Source organism: Heterocephalus glaber, unplaced genomic scaffold (assembly GCF_053883595.1).
Source record: "Heterocephalus glaber isolate CG9 unplaced genomic scaffold, H.glaber_assembly_v1.0 deba00001472, whole genome shotgun sequence".
Taxonomy (NCBI): domain Eukaryota; kingdom Metazoa; phylum Chordata; class Mammalia; order Rodentia; family Bathyergidae; genus Heterocephalus; species Heterocephalus glaber.
The window spans coordinates 71,631,074-71,656,635 of NW_028258315.1; the positions used below are offsets into that span (position 1 = coordinate 71,631,074).

A 25,562-nucleotide genomic window follows, 5' to 3' on the forward strand; every position below is an offset into this window, starting at 1 on the left:
AGAGGAATTTATGGAAAGCATCTCTTTGGAAGTCTGTTACTTTATTTCCACCCAATACTTCTCTGTTCACTGTGCATACACTTTGTCATTTCACAAAGCAGAAATAATTAACAGTAATAATGGAAACACTACTACAAAGGTAAGAGGAGCTAAAGAGAGAAATGTGGTCAATTTTCTGACTTGGAATACTGAAGCAGGACCCTATGGATTAAGGAAGAAGAGTGCTTAGCATCAGATATATAACCACAGTGTCTTATTTATCAAACTTTGGTTCATTTCCCAGCCTTGGTTTGTTTTCCTCTTGAGCAAAGAAACATGGATAAAACCATGTAGTCAGCAAGAGACAATGATGGCAGTAACAGTTCAATGAAAGCATATGATTAGTAATTCCATTAGGCAAAAATGTGAGAATTTTAATGCTTTACATGTCATTCATTTGCCCTTGAAGTTACTCATTAATGAGCAGACCTCATGCTCAGACATAAGATTCATCTATTAATATACCGTTACTGAATGTCTACTATGAGCATGACACTGCCTTCAAAGAGTATCCAGTAGAGGAATAAAGGAATGTATACAAATGCTAATCAACATACAGCATTCTGAAATGGGAGCTAAATGTGTGCTGCAATCTATGTGTTGGTGGAAGGTGAAAAAAGATCGGAGAAACATACAAAGCAGTGGCAATGACTGCCTTTGAGTTGGTCTCTGATGGACTGGAGAAATCAATGATGGGTAGAAACAGTGTCCTGTTCAGGAGAAAGAATACATTCTCTCTCTGGAGAGCTCTCCTAGAATTACTCTGCACAGGGAAATACAAAAGAGAAAAAGCTAGGTAGGTGGTATTGAACTAGACTTCACATCATAGAAGTGATTTGTAATTCAGTTAACAGTCTTCACCTATAGTAAGTGTCTGAGGAAAAAGTGATGAGAACACAGCCTAACAGTGCAAGTGCAGTGGAGACACCCATAATCTCTCAAAGGGAACCGATTACCTAAGTGGTGTTTGTTATCATCACCTACTGAAATGCAGTCAGAAATGAAGCTAACAAATGCCAGTGTTGATGTGTAGGTATAATATGATTCACTACACAATCTGATTCAGTATCTGTTCTTAAGGTAATTCTAAATGGAAATGCCACCGCCTCACTCTAAGATCTTAAGTCTATTGGATAGGACTAAAAACTAATTTCAGCAAGAGGAGAGAGAAAAAACCCATCATTTTAGGAAGAGACATATTAATGCACTTAAAAATGAGAAAAGGTATATAATTTGGTAGTTGAAACCTGAAAACACAAATTCTTATTCTGGGGAGCGTAGATAGAGACAAAGGACAGAAAGGACCTGGGACAAAAGTGGCAGTAAAAATGGAGGCGGGCCAAAGCAACTGTGGAAAGGAGCTAAATATGAAAGGAAAAAATGGTGGACTGTCTCTGTTGTCCCACAAAATATGAGCCGGGAGGGCAAAACTAAAGAGAAAGATGAAATGATGTTCAACTGCAACAGTAGACTGCAATATTAGCTCTTTGAAACAGAACTCCACCTCTATTGTCTGAATCATCCTGTGGATGGATTTGCTTAAAGTACGCACCTATTTCCATTCTCTATGTCTGTAACTATATAAAATGTTTTATATCATAAATTAGTTTCATTGCCTGACTGATTGATTTTCTTGGGATAAAGTAAGCTCTACATGAGCAATGGCCAAGACTACTCTGATCACCGGGATGTATCTTGCACATGGTACAGGGCCCTGTATAGAATTCAATAGATGTTTGTTGCATCAGTTGGATGAATGGTTACTTGTGTGGGGTGGTATTCCTCAAATTTCTTGTGTTCTAAGTCAGGGTTTGGCAAACTATCACCCGAGGGGCCATGATCAGTTTTTGTACATCCCTGTAACATAGATCTTTTTACTTCATTTTAAAATAGTTACACACACACACACACACACACACATGCATGCACGCAAAAGTTTCTGCAACCAAAATCCTATCTGACTTGTAAATCCTAAAACATTTACTATCTTGCTTTCTATTGAAAACGTTGCTGACTCTTAAGCTATAGGTGCTATTACTGCCAGAATTTGGAGAGACTTTCCTTTGGTCCAATGTGAAACTCTTTTTCATACATAAGGAAATGTAACTCAAAAAATGTTAATATTAACTGCATCATTAATTAATTGTGTCTCCAATTCATTACAACATCCAAGTAAACTGTTAAAATATTAATCACTGATAATTTTATTTTAATCACTTCTAGCTGTATATAAAAAAGGTCTTCCTTGCTAATATCTATTCTTTTCAGGCTAAGGAAAATACAAAAAACAGAAAGCCCCTGAAGTTTATGTGTGGCATTGACCACAGAAAATTCTAGAAATCCCCAGTTCAATGTTAGAAACCAAAGTTTTACTTTCTTCTCAAATTTCCTGTGATTTCTTTTTGAAAATCTGCACATCAAAATTCAAAGGAGAGGAATTATTGAACAACATCTGTCAATCTTGAAACTTGAAAGAGGTGGTAAAATACCTTAACAATAACAAACCAGTCTGGAAGGAAGCCTTGGGGTGCGGCTCTTTCTAAGCAGCAGACACCCACACCCTCTTGAGAGTATTAACCCTTGGACTGCTGGTAGAGAAACTAACCACTGTTGACATAGGCACAAGCTGGCATCTCCTTCACCAAGAGACCAATGGGAAGTCCTTCTTTTCAACCCCCAATTACACACTCATAGACCTCTCAATTCCTCCAATCTTTAAATAAACCTCTAAATAACATTTCCGAGGATTAGGTAGCTGGCTGTGAGCTAAGTGTTTTATACAATATTTATAATTAATTGGCAGAAATACTATGTGAGGTAGAAACTACTATTGTTATATACCCCATTTTACAGATAGGGAAGCTAAAGTTCAAACAGTTTAAGTGATTTCCCCAGATCATCAACACAGGTAATAGCAAAGCTGATATCTGCAACAAGCTCTGAAGCTCATGCCATAATCTATAAACTTCACATTGGTGAAAGCCAATTAAGAATGACTTTATATAACCTCTCAGTTTGATTAAGTGGTTTTCTTTCCAGGAGGCTGAACTAACTGCTTTCATAGCCATCTGTTCAGTGACAGAGGTAATTCTTGGATAATGCATGAGGGGGCATCTGCTGGATGTGCAGACTATTCTCCTTGGTTCTCAACTAGAACCACCACTGAGTAGTGCCCTTGCAAATACGGGTCTTCTCCCTGCATGGGAAAGAATCTTTTTCCCCCTTCAGGGTTTATCCTAGGCCCTAGCACATGGGGATCTTGAGACAAAATGTTGAACTACTGGAAGCTTCCCTGAATAGTTTCTTATTACAGAACATCAAGGTAGGTATAGGTCTGGATGGACTTTCTCTATTGTTCATAAAAAATGAGGTTCTATACTAAAAAAAATAAATCAGAAGTTCTTAAGCCTGAGCTCCATGAATAGGATTCAGTTTTGTGAATTTAACTTAGCAAAAAATCACACTTCTCATTTCCTCCAACCTTTAATGAAACCTCTGAATAATATTTCCTAGGATTAGCTGTACCTATGACTTTGTCCCCAGTTGAAATATTTTCACTCCGTCTTATGTTTGTTACAGACATCTTGGCAGATGTCTTATATTCGTAAACTCAGACATTTCATCTTTTCAGATATGTTGTAAACCTCAAATTATCACTATATAAACATATTACTGTATCATAGATTCATTTTTAAAAATATTTGATCATGACATTTCAGTATAACTGTTTTTCTCCCCAAATACTGAGTGTTACATTGTATTCATTTGAAAACTTTATTCTGAGAAGAGGCCTACAGGCAACATCAGATTTCAAGAAGTCCATGGTGCATACATTAAAAAAAGCAAAGCTCGCTGGGCAAAGTGAAGGCATAGGAGCTCTGGCCTCTCTGCCAGGCTTTCCCAGAGCAAAGATCTTGAGATTCAACAGTTCTTCTGAGAAGTTGATATTTGGTGCCAGAGCAGATCAACCTGGTTTGCTGTGGTGTGTGTTTGCCATATGAGCAATGGTGGATTCTGTCTCGCTGGAATTCTCTTAAAAATAATAAACACAAGTATTTGGTATATGAGCTGGTACATGCTGGTATATGCTGATATATGAACATCTTTGAGATTAGAGTGTCACCAATAACTTGACAAGAACCTATTTAGATGTTATGCCATGTTCATTAGTATATCACTGCAACGAGATACACAGAATGTTATCATCTGTGTCCCCTTCTATTACTCAGATTATTAGTATCTTAGTAAATTTTCCCCAAAACACCTTTATTCAGTGGAAGTATTGCCAAACTACTTCAAATCTTAAAGTAGGAGCTCATTTCTCAAATTTATCTATGCTAATTTGGTTTTTATTAAGATGCATTTCATTAACTGATCTCAGGCTTTTTTTAAAAAAAAAACATACTGACTTTATGTTTTTTTTTTAACTAAGTGTTTTATTTAAAATTATTAGGGAATTTCAACAGTTATTCCTAGAAACTAGTATTCAATTTGAGCATAGCAAGGGATTTAAAAGAGTCCAGAAGCAAACTCTTTTCACTGTTTTCTCCCCCCACCCCCGTGTGTGTGTGTGCGTGTGCGCGTGCGTGTGTGTGTGTACGTGCTAGCATGCTCAAGTTAGAAGACAGCTTGTTTACTTTTCACTCCAGAGGAGAATATACCATGAGATTTCCCCTTGAGATTTTCTGTCAGTTTGTATTTTCTTAATGGCATACTAACATTTATCTTTGGGATACCAAAAATAAAAAGAGGAATTTAACATTTGTCTTTGAAAAAATATTTATTTATAAGACTCTGACATTTACAAATGGTCCCTTATTCACAACTAAATCCATCTTCTTTGTGTGGGACACTGTGATTGGATATTTTTAGAGTTATTAAATGGTCCAAGCAATAGCCCCACTGCTAGAAGATAGCTTGGTGGTGTGGGAAGAACACAAATTTTGGAGCTATGCAGACCTGGGGAAAAAGGGTTTCTCCTACCTACCTAGGTGCTGCCCATGAATAAATCACCCTCTTAATATCTCTCCCCTAAAATGAAACTAATACATGGAAGGAAGGCTCTGAGTAGTAAATGAAATTACATATATGAAGTTCCTAGCAGATCCTTAGAAATAACAAACAAAAACAAACTGAGTTCTCTCCTCTCTTTTCTCTCAGGGGCATCAAAAATAAACTTAATTCAGAAGCAAGACATGGCCACCATAAATTATTATGCTGATTTCTCTCTTGTAAACATTTTGTCACTCCAAAATAAAAAGCAAATACTGAAAAGCACATAAAAATGTCTAACTTACTGAATTATTATAAGACAACCACTCTTGTAACCAGTGGTCAAGTAAAAATGTATCACTTTGCCAGCCCTTAATGTCTTTTCTCATACCCCAAATCAGTCACAGACACCTCCCTCCTTTCTTCTTCCAAAAGTAACTACTATTCCTGACTGTTAGAGTTAGAATTTTCTTGAGTTTTTAAAATGGTTTTATCATTCAAGTATATACCTAGAGTTTTGGGGGTTTTTTGGTTTTGGTTTTGGATTTTTTTCTTTTTGGTGGTTATGGTACTGAGGACTGATGCTAGGAACTGAGTTACATTCACAGCCTTTTTTATTTTATTTTGAGATAGGGTCTCACTGAGTTGCCAACATTGGCTTCGAACTTACGATTCTCCTATCTCAGCCTCCCAAGAAACTGAGATTACAGGTGTGCAGCACCATACCCAACCTCTGCAGTTTCTTAGTAGTAACATGACTGAATATACGTGCAGAATTTGTTTCTGCAGAATTACAAATCTTCTTTCAATAAAAGCATCACTAAGATCTCTACAAAAATATTTAATCACAATATAATCAAGTAGGAGCCATCAGATAATCCATAAAGTGCCGCTATAAAAATAAATGGTCTGGACTGTTCAAACTCAGTGTCATAAAAAATAAAATCTGACATGGTAACATAATCAAATTTAATGTGTAGCCCTTGATTGAATTCTGAATTTGGTTAACAATAGGTCCACGGCTTTGGGGAATATGAATACTGACTGTGATGTATATATTTATATGTATACATGTATGTGTCCAATGTCTATGGAAGTACACGGACTGAGAGAAACACCAGCCATGACACTATGTTTATACTATATGCTCTGCAACTGTAGCATTCACAGATCTTGCCATCATCATCTACATCTTCAAATGTTTTTCTGGCATGGTGCAGCATTTTTGGAACATTGTTATTCAGAGCATGGTCCCCAGACTAACACATCAGCATTGCCTGTGATCTTATGGGACATGGAGAAGAATCTCAGCCCCGTCCTAAACTAGCTGAATCGGGATCTGCATCTTAAAGTTCCCTAGGTGTCTCATTTACACATTAAAGTTTCAGAAGTACTGTTTTAGCAAAAAAAAAGTAAGTTCCTTGCTCCTCTGCCATAAAGATGCTTCCCTTATGCAAAGAAATTGCTTAGTGGAATTGTTTGCCAAGTGCTGGTGCAACTGTATTCACTTCCTAACAATAAGAAAACAGTCCATGGGAATGTTCTAGTCAATTAACAGGTGGATGATTGAGGAATGACCCTATCCCTTTATTCTTTTTTGGGAAATAGTCTGAACATTAGGATTTTTTAAAAAACTTATTCTTTACATTAAGTCAAATGTGGCCTTTCTATACTTCTACTTAGTAGTTCTTGTAGTTTTCTTCAAAGCAAAAGACAACAAAATGATTCGGGTCTCTCATCTCTTCTCCCAATGAGTCCAGTTTAAGACAACTGATGCTTTGCTCTTTCTGTTATTCTGGTTTGATTCTTTCAGCTAGAGCACCCTGAAGGCAGAGTAACTTTAGCTCACCTCTACACTGCTGGCTCTTTCACACATGAACAGAACTGTGCCAGCTTTTTGATCAGTACTCCTCTAATTGATCCTGAACCTTCCTGTCTGATTTTGCATCTGCCTGTTAAATTTCAGGAAACTGGCCCTTTCAGGCAACTAAGATCCTAGTTCTGTCTTGGATGAGTGAGGTACCCCTTCCACTGTGCTTTCCATCCTTCACATTTTTTTTTTTCAGATGCAGATTCCTGATGCTTTCTTTTGCTGACTTTAGGAGGGAAAGCAACATTGACAGAGCCTGCAAGAGGTTGGGCTTTGACCAAGAAATAATGATACGTCTGTCCTTGCTCAGACAGAGCCTTGGGTCCAATATATACGTTCTTTGCAATGGGTCTTTTTTGTTTTTTTCTTTGTGTTAGTCTTCTGTCTACTAAACCTGAGATTTGTTAGTATTCCAAACCTGCTCCGATTCTTTAATTCTTCTGGCTGCCTATCTAGGGGCCCCTTAAGTGCTCAGGAAACCTGAAAGCAAGGATACATTTCTTAAGTTAATTTAGTACCTTTTCTAATGAGAACACTATCTCTGGCCCTTTAGCAAGCATGTTAATGTTTTACACTGTGTATACCCATCACTACACCACACTCTCACTTCTATGTGAAGCAGTTTTCTACGGTTCCTGCCCACCGAAATACCTTCACCTCTTAAAACTATTTTCACAGCCTCCCGAGTCCCTGCTTTGTCCTTGTCAAGGCAGTGGCACCAAACCTAACCCTCCAACATTTCAGTCACAGTCTAAGGTTTAAATGTGTTTTCCCTTAATGTACAATTTAATCAGTTCTAAAACTGCAGGTGCCTGTCGTCAATGAAGTCCTTGGCCTTGTTTTGAAGTAACTGCTTATAAGTTGTTGAAAACAAAATAATAGTTTCTTTTAATGAATTCTGTTACTAGGGCCGGGGATTTAGCTCAGTGATTTCACAGCCTGCTGCACAGGCACAAGGACCCAAGTTTGATTCCCGGAACTAAAAAAAAGAAAGAATTCTGTTACTTCTCAGGAACCGGATAACATATAGCATAGGTGCTTCATTTTTTTCATTTTTTTCCTCCAATCTTTGAAGACTGAATTTTGGCTTCTTCCTGTGGTGACTGTCACTCTCTACAATGTTACAATTGTTTTTCAAGTTACATGTTAAAATATTTTAAAAATTTGCAGAATAAACTGACTTCAGTCCAGTGGTTCTCAATGTTGGCTGCATCCTGGAATATCTTGGGGAATTAAAAAAATTGTGATACCAGATCCTAGACTAATTAAGTCAGAAACTGCAGGAGTAAGTCCCAGTTAATGAGTGGTTTTTAAAGCTCCTCAGGTGTTTCACTGTACAGGAAAGGCTGGGAATGACTACATCACTCTGGCAGGAGACGGGGGTATTTCAAATAGGATGAGGCCTGAAAAATGGAAGGAATTTTAATGACCAAATTTCACATAACTTTCTTGACACTGGGACCAACTAAATTCCCCATTGAGTAACAAAAGGTAGGAGTGTGTGTGTGTGTGCGTGCGTGAGTGTATATATATATATATAAATATATATATGAACAAAAATATTATAATATATATATACACTTTTTAAAGTAGAAAAACAAATAGGAATTATTTCTTTAAAAGTTAACATTAACTTATAATTAGGCACAATTATTGATACTAAAATTGATATTTTACATAATTAGAAACATACAGGGGTGATTTAAGATCAGAAGAGAATTTCTAAACTTAAGTCAATCAGATGTTCAAGCACAGTCTGAAGTTTAGCCTGGGAAGAAATGAAAGTTTCACAGTGGTGAGCCGGTACCATGAGCTTTTTCCTTAGTGGGACAGTGGGACTTTTGTAAAGTAGCGAAAGGAGTCGTAATCGACCCATTTCACCATACCTGTGAGTGTGGCATTTATGGAACACACGAGGCCATGGTGGGGAGATGTTACTGACATGCTGCAAGGCCAGCCATAGTGGTCCAATTGTCTTACTGGTCATTCCTATCTAGTGGATGAATTCAAGACAGTTTCTCCATAGTGAATTCCACTCGGCAGTGATTCATATCAGAATGAAGTTGTAGAGTATACAAATTTGCAGCCAGCAACCACATCTGGTCTTAGTACATCTTTGTTTACTTTGCTGCTTAGGAAAAACATCTACAAGAGCGAGTTTCTTTACTCTAAGTCACTTCAAACACATTCTAAGCCTCGCTTGACTGAGTCAGAATCCCCTCTGGCATGCACAATCTTTATTATTTCCTCAGCCAGACATGGCCTATATTGAGGGATTCAGAGTATGCTTTCTAACCAAAGTCTGTTTCCACCCAAAAGTTCCTTCAGTTCTGAGTCATCACCTCAAATAACTGATTTCTCTTCCTGGGGAGTAGACTAGTGACTTTGATCCATAATTTTCTTCCTCGTCTCACAGCTCTTCTCAACCATTATTTCCACACCTATTTTTTTCCTTCTGCATTTAGACCAGAGAGTAAATCTGGTTTGTTTCTCTCAAAACAAAAATCCACAGCTGGCGAGCAGCTATTCTGAAAAGGGATTCAAAGGCTGCACACTCAGAATCCCTCAGAGATGCTTAAGAGCCATTTATTTTTCTCATTTTCATATGCAAGAATTAAGACTTTCCCCTCAAGAAGCCAGCTCCCTGGTGGTGAAGCTAAACAAACACAAAATGAGATTTGGGAGAAACATGGGAACATTTCTAAGTCCTCCCTTACTCAGAGAGCAATGGGAGCCAGTAGAGTGCTCAAGGTATGTGATCCATGCAGAGTGGGCTTGTTGCATGGCGTGAGGCAGCATCATTAAAGGCGCAATGGTTCCAGAGAGAACCAGCTGGCTGAGATGTTCTGCTAGCAAGTTAAACATAGACAGGAAACCTCATGTCTGATACTGTAAAAAAAAAAATCATTTGTCTTCCTGCCAAAGTGAGGCTTGCAAACCAAAGGAGCTTTTTTCATTTTTAAAAGTATCTCCAACAATGAGAGAGAAAAGAACGAAACTTTGTGGCTACTAGGAGTCCTCTTCTCTTCCCTCCTCTCAGCATCTCAGGTTAGAGGGCATGAGTCACTATGCTAAATGCTACAGCCCACATGTATCTTGCAGGTCAATAATGCAATGTCTTCTCTATTTTACCCTCAGGTTGAACTTGAGTCAAAAGTAGCTTCTAGAGCCCTGGTTTCTAAGCTAGCTAGATATAATTGATGAAATTATACATAATTTTATCCTCATGCAGCCCTCAAATAGACACAATAAAAGAAGACAAGGTGAAAATTGGAGCTGAAATGACAAGCAGTATATAAATGTGGGAAAATTGGGTAAAACAGTAGAGAAAGCAGATATTGGTATACAAAATACATACTTGCTAGAAACAGGACTTAGGTTTGACCCTAACCTTTCCTAGTAGATACTGTTGAAGGCAGCAATGCAGAAAACATGATCATCTCCATCAAGGGGTTGATCTCAGATTTGATTTATGAAATGAGGTTTATTGAAACACAGCCCATCTAATTGTTTACATACTGCCTGTGGCTACTTCAACAGCAGAGTTAAGCAGCTTCAACAGAAAATCTATACCTGCAGAGATGAAAATAGTTATTACCTTGGTTTTTATCAAAGAGTTTGCTGATTATTGCTCTACAGGCTTCAAAGTGTCCTTAAGATGAAAAACAAACAGGTATTCATGAAGGACCCTCATGAACAACCTTTCCAAGGGAAAGAGCTGAAAGGAATTTCTCCTGGCTTCCACATGGAGATAACAATACAATGTAGTGAACAGCATCCTGAACAACATCCTCTACGGTGAACATTTCTCTCTGTGTCATGGGACTGGTTATGATGGATGGCAACTAAATACAATGCCAGCGGGAAAATTTCTGGAAGGAGGAAAATACACGACAATAGAACAAAGCTCTTCGCTCATCTGGTGAGAACCAGAGATAAGACATTTGCAACTAGTGGAACTATAGTAACTTTTTATAGCCCAAGTGGATTGAGCGCATGCTCTGTGCCAGATTTGTTGTACACCTCTATGTAAGTATATCCATTTATCCTCGCAATAACCCCATTTAAAGCACTCATCATATCCATAGCCCTCCCCTCCTTTTTCAGATGGGAAACTGAAGTGAAGCAGTTCACCCAAGGACAGCCAGGTTATAAATGAATAGTATGGGATTTGATCCCACAGAATCATGCTCTTGAACCTGTCCTATGTTGTCCTCCCAAATGATGAGCAGCCCACTGGCCATCATTTGTAAATCTCATTCCCCCTAGATATCTATGCACAGGTCTATCCCACTCTCACCATTCAACAAGTCCTTGGCAAGAGGTACAACATGAGGTCTTGGATCTAGGGGGGTAAGGTCCCGTAGGCATGACAGGGATAAGAAGGCACACACCTGCCATGGAAATGTGGAAAGGGAAGGGTATTCCCTGAAGAATGGACAGGTTCTCAGATACTCCTATGGTTCTCCTGTGGCTGAAGGCAGGTAATTAGCTGTGAGATGTTAGGAAAAAAAAATCTATGCTACTGTTTTCATTAAAATGAAAAGTTTGGATGAGCTAGCTTCACTTCAGAATAAAAACATCATGACTCTAAGAAACAAGACAGCACACCTGAAAGTGGTTAGTACAGGTAAGCACATCCCCAGTGGGCTCCCTTCCAGGGCAGCCAGTACACTTCTGTGGTTCTACGAACTCCCACAGTCTAGGCCATGGGCCAACTACCACTTTCCCAGCACTTCGGTTAGGATGGGGTGGGACCCTAGCCTCCAAACCAATCTGCTGAAGTCTAGAATTTGGGTCCAATGCAACTTCTCTTCCCTATATGCCTCACATGAATGATTATGGAAACAAAAAATGCCTACTGAATATGGAAAAAATACTCAATATTACTAGTCATCAAGTAAATACAAATCAAAACCACAGTGAGATAACATCTCACCCCAGTTAGAATGGCTATTATCAAAAAAGGCAAATATTAACAAAAAGCTAGCAGGGATGGGGAGAAGGGAAACTTTCAGATACTGTTCACAGGAATGTAACAGCCATTATGAAGAATGCCATGGGACTGAGGATGGAGCTCAGTGGTAAAAGTGCTTGACTAATGTGCTGGAAGCCTTAGGTTCAATCCTCAGCACGTCTCAAAACAAACAGACAAGCAAGAAACAGTATAGAGATCCTTCAGATATTCAAAGGAAAAGAACTCAATATGTCTGAGAAATCTGGAGTCATTTGTTCGTTGAGGTGCTATTCACAATAGCCAAGATACGGAATGAGCTAGAGTGTTCACTGATGGACGAATGGATAAATAAAATGTGATATATATTAATAATGGAATATTATTCAACCACAAATAATGAAATTAAGCAACATGGATGGATCTGGAGGATGTCATCTTAAATATAATTAACTCAGGCAAAAAGAAATTACATACTCTTGCTCATGTGGAAGCTAAAGAGTTGATTTCATAACAGTAGAGAACAGAACAGTGATTACCACAGGCTGGGAAAGACGTGGGAGAGGGGAGATGGAGAAAGGATGATTAACTGATATAGGGGTGCTACTGGATATGAGGAGTAGCTTCCAATGTTCTATAGCACAGCTGGATAAATGTGGTTGAGGCAATTAGTTGAATGCTTCAAAACAACTAGTAGTGAGGATTTTTAATGTTTCCAACACAAAGATATGATAAATGTCTATGGGAAAAGATATGCCAATTATCCTGGTCTGATCACTACACATTGTATATGTTTTGAAATGTCACACTGTACCCTATAAATCGAATTACTCTGTATTGATTAAAACAAAAAAGTGTATTTAAAAAAGAAAAATGTTTATGGAAAAGTGCTCCATCACTTCTACATCCAGATCTTCATTATAACAATATTTGCAGAGTATATAAAAGAGACTCACACATCACTGCAGAGTCCTGTTACATGAACAGGCTGAGTAAAGGATATTTAGCTCATTTCCAAAGGACCATATTTAAGTCCAGGTTTACTCCTCCTTACTGCTCTCCAGGATTAGCTCAGTGAGCTTGTAGAATGATGTTAACAAGATCCTCATGTCTCCTTCCATCCTACCTGGGCAAGTCCACACTGGTGCTTCTCATACTTCAGTGTGCAAACAAATCAGCGAGGCCCTTACTACAATGCAGACGCTGAGGCCAAATGACCCAAAGGGCCCCAAGGTTGTGCACTTCTAACCAGCTCTGCAGCCACTCTGTGTTACAAGGGTGCCATTCAGGGTAGGTGTGGTGTTCTTTTCACTCAGGGAAGAATGAGCAAGAAAGATGACATCCACTTTGCGCTGGCAGTGGTGCCATACACTCCTAAACATCATTTCCTAGAATCCCCATAGCCACCTGGAGGTGCTATTATCAGAGCTAGCTGGTCAACAGTGCACTGGCCATTCAAAGAGAAGACAGCATGGTCCAGGGCAAGCTTTCTGCCAAAAAAGACAGGAGAATGAAAGCTTTGAGAAGTACACAATCGAGATGACTCTAATCAGTAATCTGAAAGGCGCTTGTAAGTGGTTCCAGTTTTATTTAGCTGCTTCCTGCTGTGATTCTGAGTCAAAACAGGAACAAGTGCCTAATTTGTAATATTATCCAACAGTGTCAGGAATGTAGTTAGCTTTGATTCCAGATCCGAGACTCGGGCATGCTCCTCTTGCCTCTGAAGGCATGCGCAGTAAACAGCGAAATTAGATGAGGCAGTGATTACAGCAGAGCAAACCCTTTGACTATACTTGGGATGTGGGACCTCAAGAGTCTCAAAGCTCTCCTTGCAGGGCATGGCCACAGCTCAGCTAAAGAACAATGTCAAACAACAAGCCTGGTAGGATTCCTGCCTCAGCAAAGCACTCAAGTGTCACAAGCTCTTTATCTGAAGCTCAGGTGAGACCACCTGCTAACAGACAGTGATGGTGACCTGTGAACTTTCTTTTATAGTAGTGCTTGGGCTTGAACCCTGGACCTCAAGAGTGCTAGGCAAGAGTGATACCAGTGAGCTATGCACCCAGCTAAGAACTTTCTATATATTAATCTATTCAATCCTCACAACAGCACTTCCCCCTTTACATTTCCATTTTACAGACAAGGGGGTTGAGGTCATTTTACTGCCGCAAGGTGGCAGAGCTGAGAAGCAGCAGAGTAGGCCTCAAATCCAGAAGACCTATCTCTAGTTCTTATTCTTGACCACTGCAGTCAACTGTTTCTCTCATACCTAAAACAGCAAAAATCCAGTGTTCTGCAAATTAGAGGTTTTCACTGCATTAGAAAACGATTATGGAGTGAATGAAACAATGATTATGTTTGTGAAAGGTTTAGTGAGGGATTAACATCCACATGGTGTCTTTGCCCAGTGGCTAAGGTGTGAGTGAGTAAACAGGGCAGCTGTTTGCTCAGGATTCCTTCCTCTTCCACATCCTACACTGGGCTGCAAGCCTGATGCTTACTGGGTCTTGTCTGACTGACAGCTGTCACCAGACCATCACTAATGACTGATCCAAATATGCTGTCTTCTAATTTGATTGTTCTACTTTGTTGAGCACAGGGTTAGACTCTAAAGTCTTTTGCAAAAGGGACTCATCAGAGATAGGAAGGGAGACATGAGTGTCAGAGGAAAGTTTGAAGAATGGACCCTGGCCTTGTTCTAATGATTCCTCTACTCCTCCTTACTGTGCCTTGGCCACCTTAGGGAGCACGGACTAGCCAGGCAGGGAGCAGCTCAAAGAGAAAACCAGCAAGGCCTCTTTATCTCTTTTATTCTAGAACAATGATTTCAAATTCAAGAAAGTGACCAAGACCTTTCCATAACCTACCACTTCTACTGAAGTTGTAGGAAAGTTGCTCAGTCCTCTCTATAGATCAGACTGAGGTATCTAGAGACACAGGAATACCACAATATCTTGTCATCAGAGACAGGGGTGCACCTCCAATCCCCATTCTTTAGAGGATGAATGTCATAGCTTTGCTTAAGTATTTTAATTGGAAGTCACAAAATACAGGAAGAAAAGAAACTATTTAAAAAGTAACATAAAAATCCCAAAGTAGAGAGGGCACGTGGGAATTTATTGCACTGTCACAGAAATGTTCTGTCTCGTGTTCTTCTAGGAGTTACACAGTTACATACATTTACCACAATTCAGCAATGGTACTTTCTAAAAGACTGAACTTTATGTAAACTATATATCAATGAATCTGGCTTTTAAAAACATCTCAAAATACACTTTGCCACATTCAGGCTTTATCCATAATTCTATGCAGAAAAATCTCTCTGGAGGAATGGATGATCAATTAACAATGGTCCCAGAGGAACAGGGTGACTAGGGGAGAAACTGGAAGAATGTACTTTTCACAGCACCTATATCATAGTGTTTGAATTTTTTATCATATGCACAAACTATCTGTCTAGAAAGACATATCAAAAGAAAGAGAGAAAGAATTAAAATGAGATGAAGGAAGGGAGAGGAGGGAAGAGGGAAGGAGAGGTAGGAAGAGGAGAGGAGAGGAAATAGAGGAAGAAAGAAAAGTGGCACAGGTTTTAGTGCCACACATGGCCCATGCTAAATCCCAGTGCTACCACCCACTAGCTGTTTGATCCTGGACAAAACATTCAGCTTTTCTCATCCATAAATGGAGACACCAATGCTCTTCCCCACTAGGGTTGCCTTGAGTGAAAAGAGACTGCGCCAAGGGAACCCAAGTACATAGTAACCCTATGCTTCCCTCTCTTAGCAGCTGTCATTAATAGGAGTACTGAAAATAAGAACCGACATTTTACAAGAAAAGACTTGGGATGCAGCTTTTTCTCCTTTCATACTTAAGAAAAAATGGATGAGCATATACATAGCTGTCCTTTGATAGCTGCTGGTTTTAGTGGAAAACAATACAGCCACACAAAGAGAGATGTTCAAAAAGCAAGCACCCCACTCCCACCTCCACCCTCCATTGAACCCTGGACCGTTTTAGAAGAGCTTGAAATCACCCATCCTGAGCTGTACAATGAGCAATGGCTTCCATGCTGATTATTACACTTCACAGGGAAAGAAAGATTAGTCTTATAATGAATAAGAGAGAAAATATGAGTGAATATCTATGATTCTCATCTGAGTTGAAATACACTGAGAAGTGAAATCACTGCTATCTGAAGGGATTATTGTAAAATATAAATCCATCTTTTAGGCCATTTATTTTGTTATTCTGAATGAAATATACTCTTCCACCGTGGACATGCCAGTATGCAGAGACAGAGAAAAGTTGTCCAGATGGCAGTAAACTTGCCTGAATTTTCCATTAGGCTTAGCCCAGGCCTTCTCTATAAAGGTAAACCACTTGAGGAAAGTTGATATGTTAAACTAGGACATCAAGGACTATCATACTTTAGTCTGATTTCCATCTATTTTTATCTTCGCTCATAACTCAAATCACATAAGGAATATTAGAGAAACAGGGTGTTATAACATGAGAAAATAGGGAGGAGGAGAGCTTGTAGGCAGTGTTGTGTTGACAAGATGTGCACACTTTTTCAATGCCAAGACAGTGGTATAGCCGTGGAGCTGGGCAGCAAGAGGGAAGACCACAATAGGTGAAGGACACTCAGAAAGAAGAGCAGCCGAGCACCACACCAAACATGAAACCATGTTATTCACCAGCTACGTAGTATGGAGACATGACATGTATGTTTCAAAAGGTTTTTATTGAATTAAACTTATTTCAGTCTAAACAAACCTTTCTCTACTCTGAATCTACCTTACTGAAACCAAGAGAGTAATATATTTTACTGTCATGTTGGCAAAATCAAAATGTCCAGGCAGAGAGGGTACACACAAATCTATACACTCAGATGTCTCCTTTGGAAGAAGAAAAATTTGGCAGTGGTTATTCATATTTAAAACATGCATAATTTTGATTCACAAATTTCACTCCCAGCAATGTATCTTAGAGAAATATTGGCACAAATACACAAGATTTTTTCCCTCAAAGATATTCAATGCAACATTAGGCGGCAAACTGGAGACACCTAAAATATCTGTCAACAGGGAAATGGTTAGATCAGTAACAAAAGGTAACACACAGAGAACTCTAGACAGCAATTAAAAGACATGTCACATATCTATATGTACTGTGATGTCTAGAAGCAGATGTGAAAGTGTTTGGTTGACAAAATGTAAAATAACATTTTAGTATGAGCAAATATTTGCACTGAAGATGGAAGGATGGGATGGACGGATAGACAAACAGATGGAAGGATGGGAAGAAAGATGAATGGATGGATAAGGGGAGGGAAAGAGGGAAGCAGAGAAAGAGGGAGTGAAGAAAAGGAGGAGGGGAAACAATACAGTGAATGATAGAAGTGTGTGCATCTAACAAACTGTTGATATAGATTATCTATTGGGTTGGGACTGAGAAGAGAAGAAAAACGTACTGTACTTTCACTGTTAACTTTCATACATTGTTGGATTTTTAAAATTTTTATAAATGTATCTATTACATTTGTAATTAAAAACAACTGAATCATTATTTTTAAAATTGAAGGAACAGTGTATGTTTTCTTTTCAAGTTGAGTTAATGTTGGACATCGAAAATGAAGATTACTATCTAGTCTCCGCCTGGACTCTTAAGTAAACTTTGGGTCATTATTTTCCAGCTGCATTTCAATTTTCTCAAATGGGCCCAAAGACAAGTACCCTTTCAAATCTCAGGATTATACATATTAAACAACTTCAGTTAATTAAAAAAAATTCCCCTCCAGGATCAAACAGTCCCCTTCAAATCCTTACAGCAGGGTTCTCAATTTTTCTCTAAAATATTGTTTGCCAGCCTCCACTCCCAGAGTGTCTGACTCAGTAGTTCGGGGTGAGGCCTCAGAGCCTGGGTTTACCTAGGTGCTCCTCCTGCTGCTCCAGATCGAGGGACGACACTTTGAGAATCACTGCTCCAGTGGGGAAGAAACTTTCTGCTAAGGGTAAATAATAACGGGGACCCTGGTGAACCAGATTTGATAAGGACATGTGCCCACCCTGCTACTTCCTGACCACCTTTTCCTGGGAGGTGAATCGGCTCCTCACTGACTCACTCTGCAGCATCAGCCATAGGAGGAAGGGACCTCCAGGGGGCCACCGATGAGGGGCACCAGAGACTGATACAGAGGAACTCAGCCTCCAGCTTCCAAGAGAAGAAAACTCACCTTCTGAGAAGATGATGTGGTCGTTGCATTCATCAGCACTACAGGAGCACATAAAGAAAGTCTCGCCAAGCACTTTTTTTTCCTTCATAATGCACTTCAACGAAGTAGCATCTTCCAGAATAAATCCATGGTAGGGGAGCTCAGGGTCATGGCAAACCGTCTCTAGTGTTATGTTCTCGTCATTCTTCCGCCTAGGGTATAGAGTTCAATGAGGAGAAGAAAGAGTGAGAAACGAAAAATGGATAAAATATGGAATCTGGATAGAAAAGTGATCTGGTCATGAAGTTGTTCCTAATAATGGCAGGTGGTTTCTGTTCCATAATTTCCTGTACTTTCTATATTCATTTCTGTTTTTTCTTTGCTCACTCCAAGAATCAATTTATGATTATAAATATGACAGTTTTCTGTGGGGTTGTCCTGCCAGAGAATTTTACACACATGAAATCTACTTGAATTCTTAAAGAGGAGAAATGGGAAAACAGAAGATGCCTGTGTTCTAAGGCTCATTTTAACCCTTCCACCCAGATGTACTGCAAGGCTCACATGACATCCTTGGTTTATTTTGTACATCGAGGTCCTCTCCAGCTAATTGTTTTAAAACAGGACACCTTGTAGCAGTGGCAGAGCCCCTGTTTTGTTTGCTGGCCCACATATGTCTGAGGGACACAGTCCATGTCAGCAGCTGGTTCTGCAAACAAAATGAGAAGGAACATCCCAGATAAAAATGTAATTTCTCAAATCACAGGAAGCAACAGAAAAGGAAAAACAAAACATATGGGGAAGAATTGCAGGATGTTCTTCATTCATAGATCAGCAAAATAGTTCATGCTGTCATGAACTAATTCTACATTTAGTATCCCTCTGGATCACATATTTTGGGTCTAATTCAGCTAAGGGCTCAGCCAATATCTCACATGGCACTTTCCTTGGGCCCTAGGAAGTTCTTACTTGACTCTACATGCAGATGACACTTAAAAATGACATGATAAAATTGCTTCTCGGCCTTTTGGCTAAGATCAAGTGTAAAATGACATGATAGATACCCATTATTATAACTGAAAAAGCCAAAATAAAACTTCAGCATTCTTGGAAAAGGTTGTGGCCTCACTAACACTTGCCTCTGCTTCTCTCATGAACATTCCACCTGAAATGATTCCGTCCACCACGAAGGTTGGTCTGACATTCTCCCTCCCATCTCAGCCCTATTCAGATACAAAATGACTAACATCTTAAATGGTGGTTTGTGTAACTGGAAAAAGTGTGGGGAAGCTGAAATTAGGCCTTTAATGATGTGATGGGTCCAGTCACCTTTGCAAGTGTAATCTTCTGTGAGAGAAGGATTCGCAGTGCATGTATATGAGTACGCACGTGCAGCCACACACACAGGTGCACGCTCAGTCATACACAAGTGCACTCACACACACATACACAAACTCAGTCCTCACAGCAAGGAAAATGGAAGGCAAGCTAAAAGCAAGAAGCAGCTAAGGAATAGCTTTCACCTAGAAACAAGTAGTGCCTTTCCCCACTGAGAAAGAGCAGATTTGGAGAGCACCATTTTCTTTGTGTTTAATGCAAGGATACTAAAGGCTAGTTAGTGAACAAGGCAGTAATCAAAGCAGGAGAGTGAGGGGTAGAGCAGCTGGACCAGGAATGGAGCTGGTGTTGATTATACCCGTGCAGCCCAGAAGCACTCCAGGACCAGCACCTGTGCCCATGAGGAAGACTATTGCCCCTGTGGACATGAACAGAGCAATGCCTCACTAAGTGAGCAGATGCTTCCTGCTAGGGAGGAGCGACCGTCAGAAACCTGCCTCTGGGGCGGCTATCTCAGAACTAAAGAAATCTAAGTACGCGCTCCCATGATTGCAAGGTAAATGGGTCTTGCAATGTAGCTCTGACTGGCCTCGAACTGAGTATGTAACTCAGACTGGCCTTGAACTCATGGCAATCCTACTGATTCAGCCTCCCCAGTGCTGGGATTACAGGTATGCTCTACCACTCCTGGCTTCTATTTCCTATTATCTATCTTTCATTTTGCTCTTTAATTTATTTATACATTGGGTTTCTCATATAAGAGAAAGTTAAGGTTATGTGCCTAACTCATTTCACTTGACGTTATGGTCTCAAGGTGTATCCATTTTCCTACAAATGACTCAAGTTTATCCTTTTTTATAGTGGAGTAGTTCTCCATTGTGCCTATTTAAAGGGAAAGGAAAAATTATGAGAAAAGAAAAGAATGGAAACGAAATCTATGTAAATAGGGAAGGGTGGAGGGGGTGAAGGGAGCACAGGTAATGGGGGAAAAAATAAGAACCAAGATACATCATGTACAGGTACAAGCACCCAATGATAAATGTAAACATATTGTATACCTAAAATGTACCAATAAAATAATTAAAAAGAAAAAACAAACAACCTACCTATCCTTAACCACAAAGCTCTTAGGCAGTCTTTCCAAAGCCTTTAGCCATGGGACAGTTTTGTGTGTGTGCATCTATGTGTTAGGTTTTTGTCGAGATAATTTACTTCCAGAGAAAATCATGGAAATTTATCCTTGAGAAGCAGAAGCCAATGAATGAATTGTAAGCCATGAAATAAAGCTGTTCTCTAGCCACTGGGAAGCTTTTCAGAGACTTTTACTTTCCATCTTCTAGCTGCTTAGAACTAAAATTGCAGAGAGAAAACTATTATGATACTTAAGTCTGGAAAACATCTTTAATTGATTTCTCCACTTACATGTGTAAGTGAAACAGTAAGAAATAACAATTTCTTAGCAGGCAGAACTAAGCAGGCAAAACATCTCTGCACAGTGTATAGCACAGGAAAAGAAGATACAATGGCATATATATATAGACTCCTTTTTTTGTCCTGCAATGTTTCACTGAGCTACCAAACAGTTTGCCAGTATCTATTGCAAGGAAATTAAATTTGGCTCCAAAGATATTTCCATCCTTAGGAAAAGCTTAACCATTTTACATGGAATGGGTATACATCTGATGTTAGCCAAGGAATGAATGTGAATGAATACATCCCTAAAACCAATAAAAGCAATGGAACCCACTTCATGGTAGATCCTCTGTTTCCATATTTGGCTATTTTATAAACAACCTGCTGTCTAGTTTGGGATTCCTGGAAGCAGATATTAAGGCTGTAAGTTTTCTGTGCAGAAGGTACTTAGAGATGTTCTTGTAAGGGACTACAGAAAGCAGTACTGCAGAAAGGAACAAAATGAACTGCAAAACAGGTTGTAATAGAGGCCTCAGTTGATCTCTTAGAAGATCTGAAGCTGGAATAACTCTTGAGAGTTGTTCCAAATTGAGGTAAACTGGCCAGCAATTTGTTCCACTGCATCTGCCAGATATGGGATGCTTGTTTCTCATGAGGAGGATGGAACATAGGGGAGGCAGCTGCTGTCTGTGGAGGGGATATCCTTGGAGGGACTCAGGGCTGGTGCTCAGCAACCACCACCTTCAGGAAGCAAGCACCTTCATCCTAAAGAGGGATCAGGCAGCTGTGTGGAGGAATCCACCACACTTTCCTCTCTCATTATCAACTCTTGCACTCCACAGGAGTATTTCCCATGGTTAAGCCAGGTTAAAAATGGTGTTCATTTAAATTAGAAATTCCATATGACCCAGCTACCCCCTGCTAAGTATCCTCCCCAAAGAGCTTGTCATCCTACTACAGGGATACATGCATGGCAATGTTTATAACAGCACAATTCATAACAGCTAAATCTTGGAAACTGCCTACATACCCATTAACACATGACTGGGTAAAGAAAATGTGGTATTTATGTATAATGGAATACTACTTAGCTAGAAAGAATGACACATTTGAGACATTTGTAGGAAAATGGGTACACCTGGAAAATATTATGTTGAGTGAAATAAACCAGACACACAAGCTTAAATACCATATGGTATCTCTCATCTGAGCGACGATGCATAGAAAGGGACAAGGGGATGAATCTTTTGCAATAGGGAAGTGGTTCAAGGGAACAAAGAGGAGGAGGGAAGGGGAAATGAAAGGAATAAAGATATGCCATGAACAGGAACCTAATAACCCCAGTGAATGCAAACCCTATATGCCAGAACATGAGCTAAGGCAAATAATATCCACAAGTATGAAAAAGGGGACAGAGGAATTGGAAGGGGGAGGGAGAGGGAAGAGGAAAGGGATTAAAAAAAAAGAAACAAACTGTAATATGTAAACGTAACCACTCCCCAAGATGACTGTAAATGGCAGGAATTGCAAATACATACTAATAAAATAAAAACTTATGTAACAAATAGTGTTCACTGTATTTTCCCTCAATAGTTTAACACCAAGGAGAGAGAGAGAGAGGTGGGGGGTGACCTTCCTCTCCCCAGCGTGCTCACCATTTTTGAAACAATCAAAGCCTTTATCCCAGAGAAATTAGAGTCACATTCATTTGCTTAGACTTGATTTGCCGGTCAGGGGAAAAAGTAGGCTCTCTCCCCACAGTGGGTACCCAAGTAAAGATGAGCGGCAGAGCACAGAGCCATAGAAGGAAGCACTGAGGGCATGGAGTCTCGGTCTCATTCTTCCCTCTTCAAGTCATTCAGCTTCTCTGGAATTAATTTGACTTCAGAGAAGGAAGTCTGGCCCGGTGTTGGGAAACTATGTTTGGGAAACTATGTTCAGAAAACTATGTTTGTGAAACCGTTTAAACCTATGTTGTACTCAGATCTATTTGGTCTAAATGTTATGGGTCTTCCCTTCACCCTTCCCACTTCAGGAGAATGAATGTATTATATTTTCCCCCAGTAGCCTTTCAGTTTTCCTCAACAGAACCCACACCCTCTCTTGGTTGGACTGTGTCTGACTGCTTCAGCCATGCCTCAGACATCATGCTTTTAAAAGCTCCATTCACATGTGTTCCTCTCCCCAGAATACATGGTCAAAAATCCCTTTTTCAAAAGCATTATCCAGAGCTGGACATGCACGAAGTTAGCAGATATATTGAGCTACTGTCACAGGTCTTTGGTGTTAGCATTTCTTTAGTTTTTAAGTAACCTGTCTGCCCTCCAATGTGTATGGAAATCTACAGGGTGTCCAAATCTATCAACAAGGCAAATCTGTGGTCTAGAGAAAGTCTTAAAGGTTCATTTCCCAAAAGAGGGGAAGAGATATTTGGGTTTACATTCTTATTTGTGAATCAGCCAGGAGACACATAAGCTACTTAATATATAGCTGATACATTCAAAACATCTGAATAAATCCACAAAATGTTAAATCCCATTAATGACTTTACACTTCATAAAACTAGGATTCTTAATAATCAAAGTTATTTATCTCTTGTTCGTGCTCTTGATCCACAACCATGAATTAACAAAATGATTCGTAAGTGCCCACAGTGTATGTATAAAGTACTATTTGAGATGTTTATATGTGGGAGGGAGGTGAGTTAGAGGGAATTTTAGAAAGAAGAAGGAAGAGCAGAGAATCTGATCCAAGAGAAATAAGTAGCCACAAGAAAGACGGCATTTGTAGCTCAATGACAACTGGCACAACCAGGGCTTCTAAGTAATGGGTTGTTTTTCTTACTTTTCTAGTAACTTTCTTATTTTTGCAGTTTTGGTTTACCAATAGCCAACCTTTTACCACCTCTCTTTCCATCAAGCAGAATTGAGATTGTCTCAGAAGAAGACAGCTCCTGGTGTCACTATGAGGTACTGAGGAGGTGCTAAGTGACCAAGAAGGGAAATCACACTTCTTGATACAAGGAAGGATTTCCAGATTAATTTTGAACATAAAAGTCATCATACAAAGACACAAACAAAAAGCACAGAATGTCTCTAGAAATCACATTTAATAATTGGATGAGAGATAGATAATCTAAATGAAAAGAAAATGGGATAGATGTCTATATGGTACACATGCCTCAGCCAGCTGTTTGTTACTGAATGCTCTAAAATGTTGGCCATCACCGGCTTAGAGGTTGGAGACACATGAACCAAGCATACATTACTTATAAATCAAAAAAGAAAAAAACTCTCCTTAGAAGGGTCCCTTACCATACGGCCACACAGACTTCATGTGACTTCTCACAGATGGATGTGATGCTGCAGTTGCTCATGCAGGATTTCTGGTTGTCACAGGTGGAAGATCTCACATCACAAAATTTGCAGAGTTGTGAAAACTTGACTGCACCATTCGTTTCGGTGGCCATCATGTCATTATTAACTGGCAGGAGAGAAAGATAGAGTAAATAATTACACAACAGCTAGGCAGCATGCCAATGAATTCCAGAAGATGTTATCCAATTTCAAATGAACCTGATGTTCTGAGAGTGAATGTGGAGAAAGGCAAAATAATTCCTTCACTTCAGATTAGAATTCCCTCAGGTAAGCAATCTGTAACAAAGCCACTGTACAGAAGTGATGGTGGAGGGGCAGCAGCTTTTTGCTTTTGTCCATGACTATCATAAAACATTCTTTCTATAAAAACACCTTATAATTCAATAAAAAACAGACTGATCCCCTGCACAGTGCTGGGTACTGTGAGCACAAAATAAATACCCTTGTGGAGATTATGGTTTGGCTGAGTGAATAAATGTAGAAACCACCCAGGGCAGGGTAACCTGAAACCTGGAGGGAGGCACAGATGGTGTGGGAACCAGAGAAAAGTCATTGCCCAAATTGACAGACAGAAGTCACAGCCAAGCAGAGTTGTGAAAAGCAAAAGGGAGTAGGCTACCTCACAGGGAAACTCTTCCCAGAGGCACAAGAGTTTGCCACGGTCTTGCTACCCATGCCTGATAGACAGAACAAATACTAAGGTCTTCTGCATGAGTTGCCTGTTTCTATGGCTTCTGACTCCTTTCCATTGCATTGAGATGATTAACCAACACTAACCAAGAACCTCCTAGACACATCGAAGCATGTGAAGGAAAATGAAAGTTGGTTCCACCTAAAAGACCTTTTCAGACAGCTCCCTTTCTGTCCTTAGCCATTATCACTATCATCATTCCAATTTTCCTTCTTCTCCGACACCTTTGAAGGCCTTTCCGAGAAGCCAAGTTTGTTTCACCTCTGGCCTTTAACTTTCTACCTTTATCTGACTCCTTGTCAATTTTCTGGTTTCTGTTAAGGATCATTCTCTATCCTTAAACTACCTGCACATGACTACCACAGGACTCCTAATCTTCTGCACCAATTATATGGGTCACATATAATTGCTTATATTCTATCCAGAAAGATGCAAACTCCATGAGACTTGATCTCTCTTATTTACATCCTGTATCTCCAATATAAAGAAGGTATCCAAAAATATTTACTGAATAAATGAGTAAAGAAATGAATATACATAGGTGTAATTACAAGGTTCACATTTGCCCCATTATACCAAGTGAGAGAGCATACAGAATTCTCCACACACACACTGACAAGGAGTAGGATTCTAAGCATAATATCCACTCATGTTCACTCAATACAATATTGGAG

The 25,562-nt window shown here is 39.5% G+C and overlaps 1 protein-coding gene across 4 annotated transcripts in view; it reads right to left on the reverse strand.

Annotated features, from left to right (window-relative positions):
• Positions 1-25,562, reverse strand: part of Tgfbr2 (transforming growth factor beta receptor 2) — an 88,095-nt gene that overhangs the window by 25,856 nt on the left and 36,677 nt on the right. For all 4 annotated transcript variants that reach the window (XM_004857819.4, XM_004857817.4, XM_004857816.3 and 1 more), the window contains 2 exons: positions 24,135-24,303; positions 18,091-18,281 (listed from right to left, as the gene is read on the reverse strand). In XM_004857819.4, the coding sequence (XP_004857876.1) occupies positions 18,091-18,281; positions 24,135-24,303 (360 nt within the window). The remainder of the gene's footprint in view (positions 1-18,090; positions 18,282-24,134; positions 24,304-25,562) is intronic.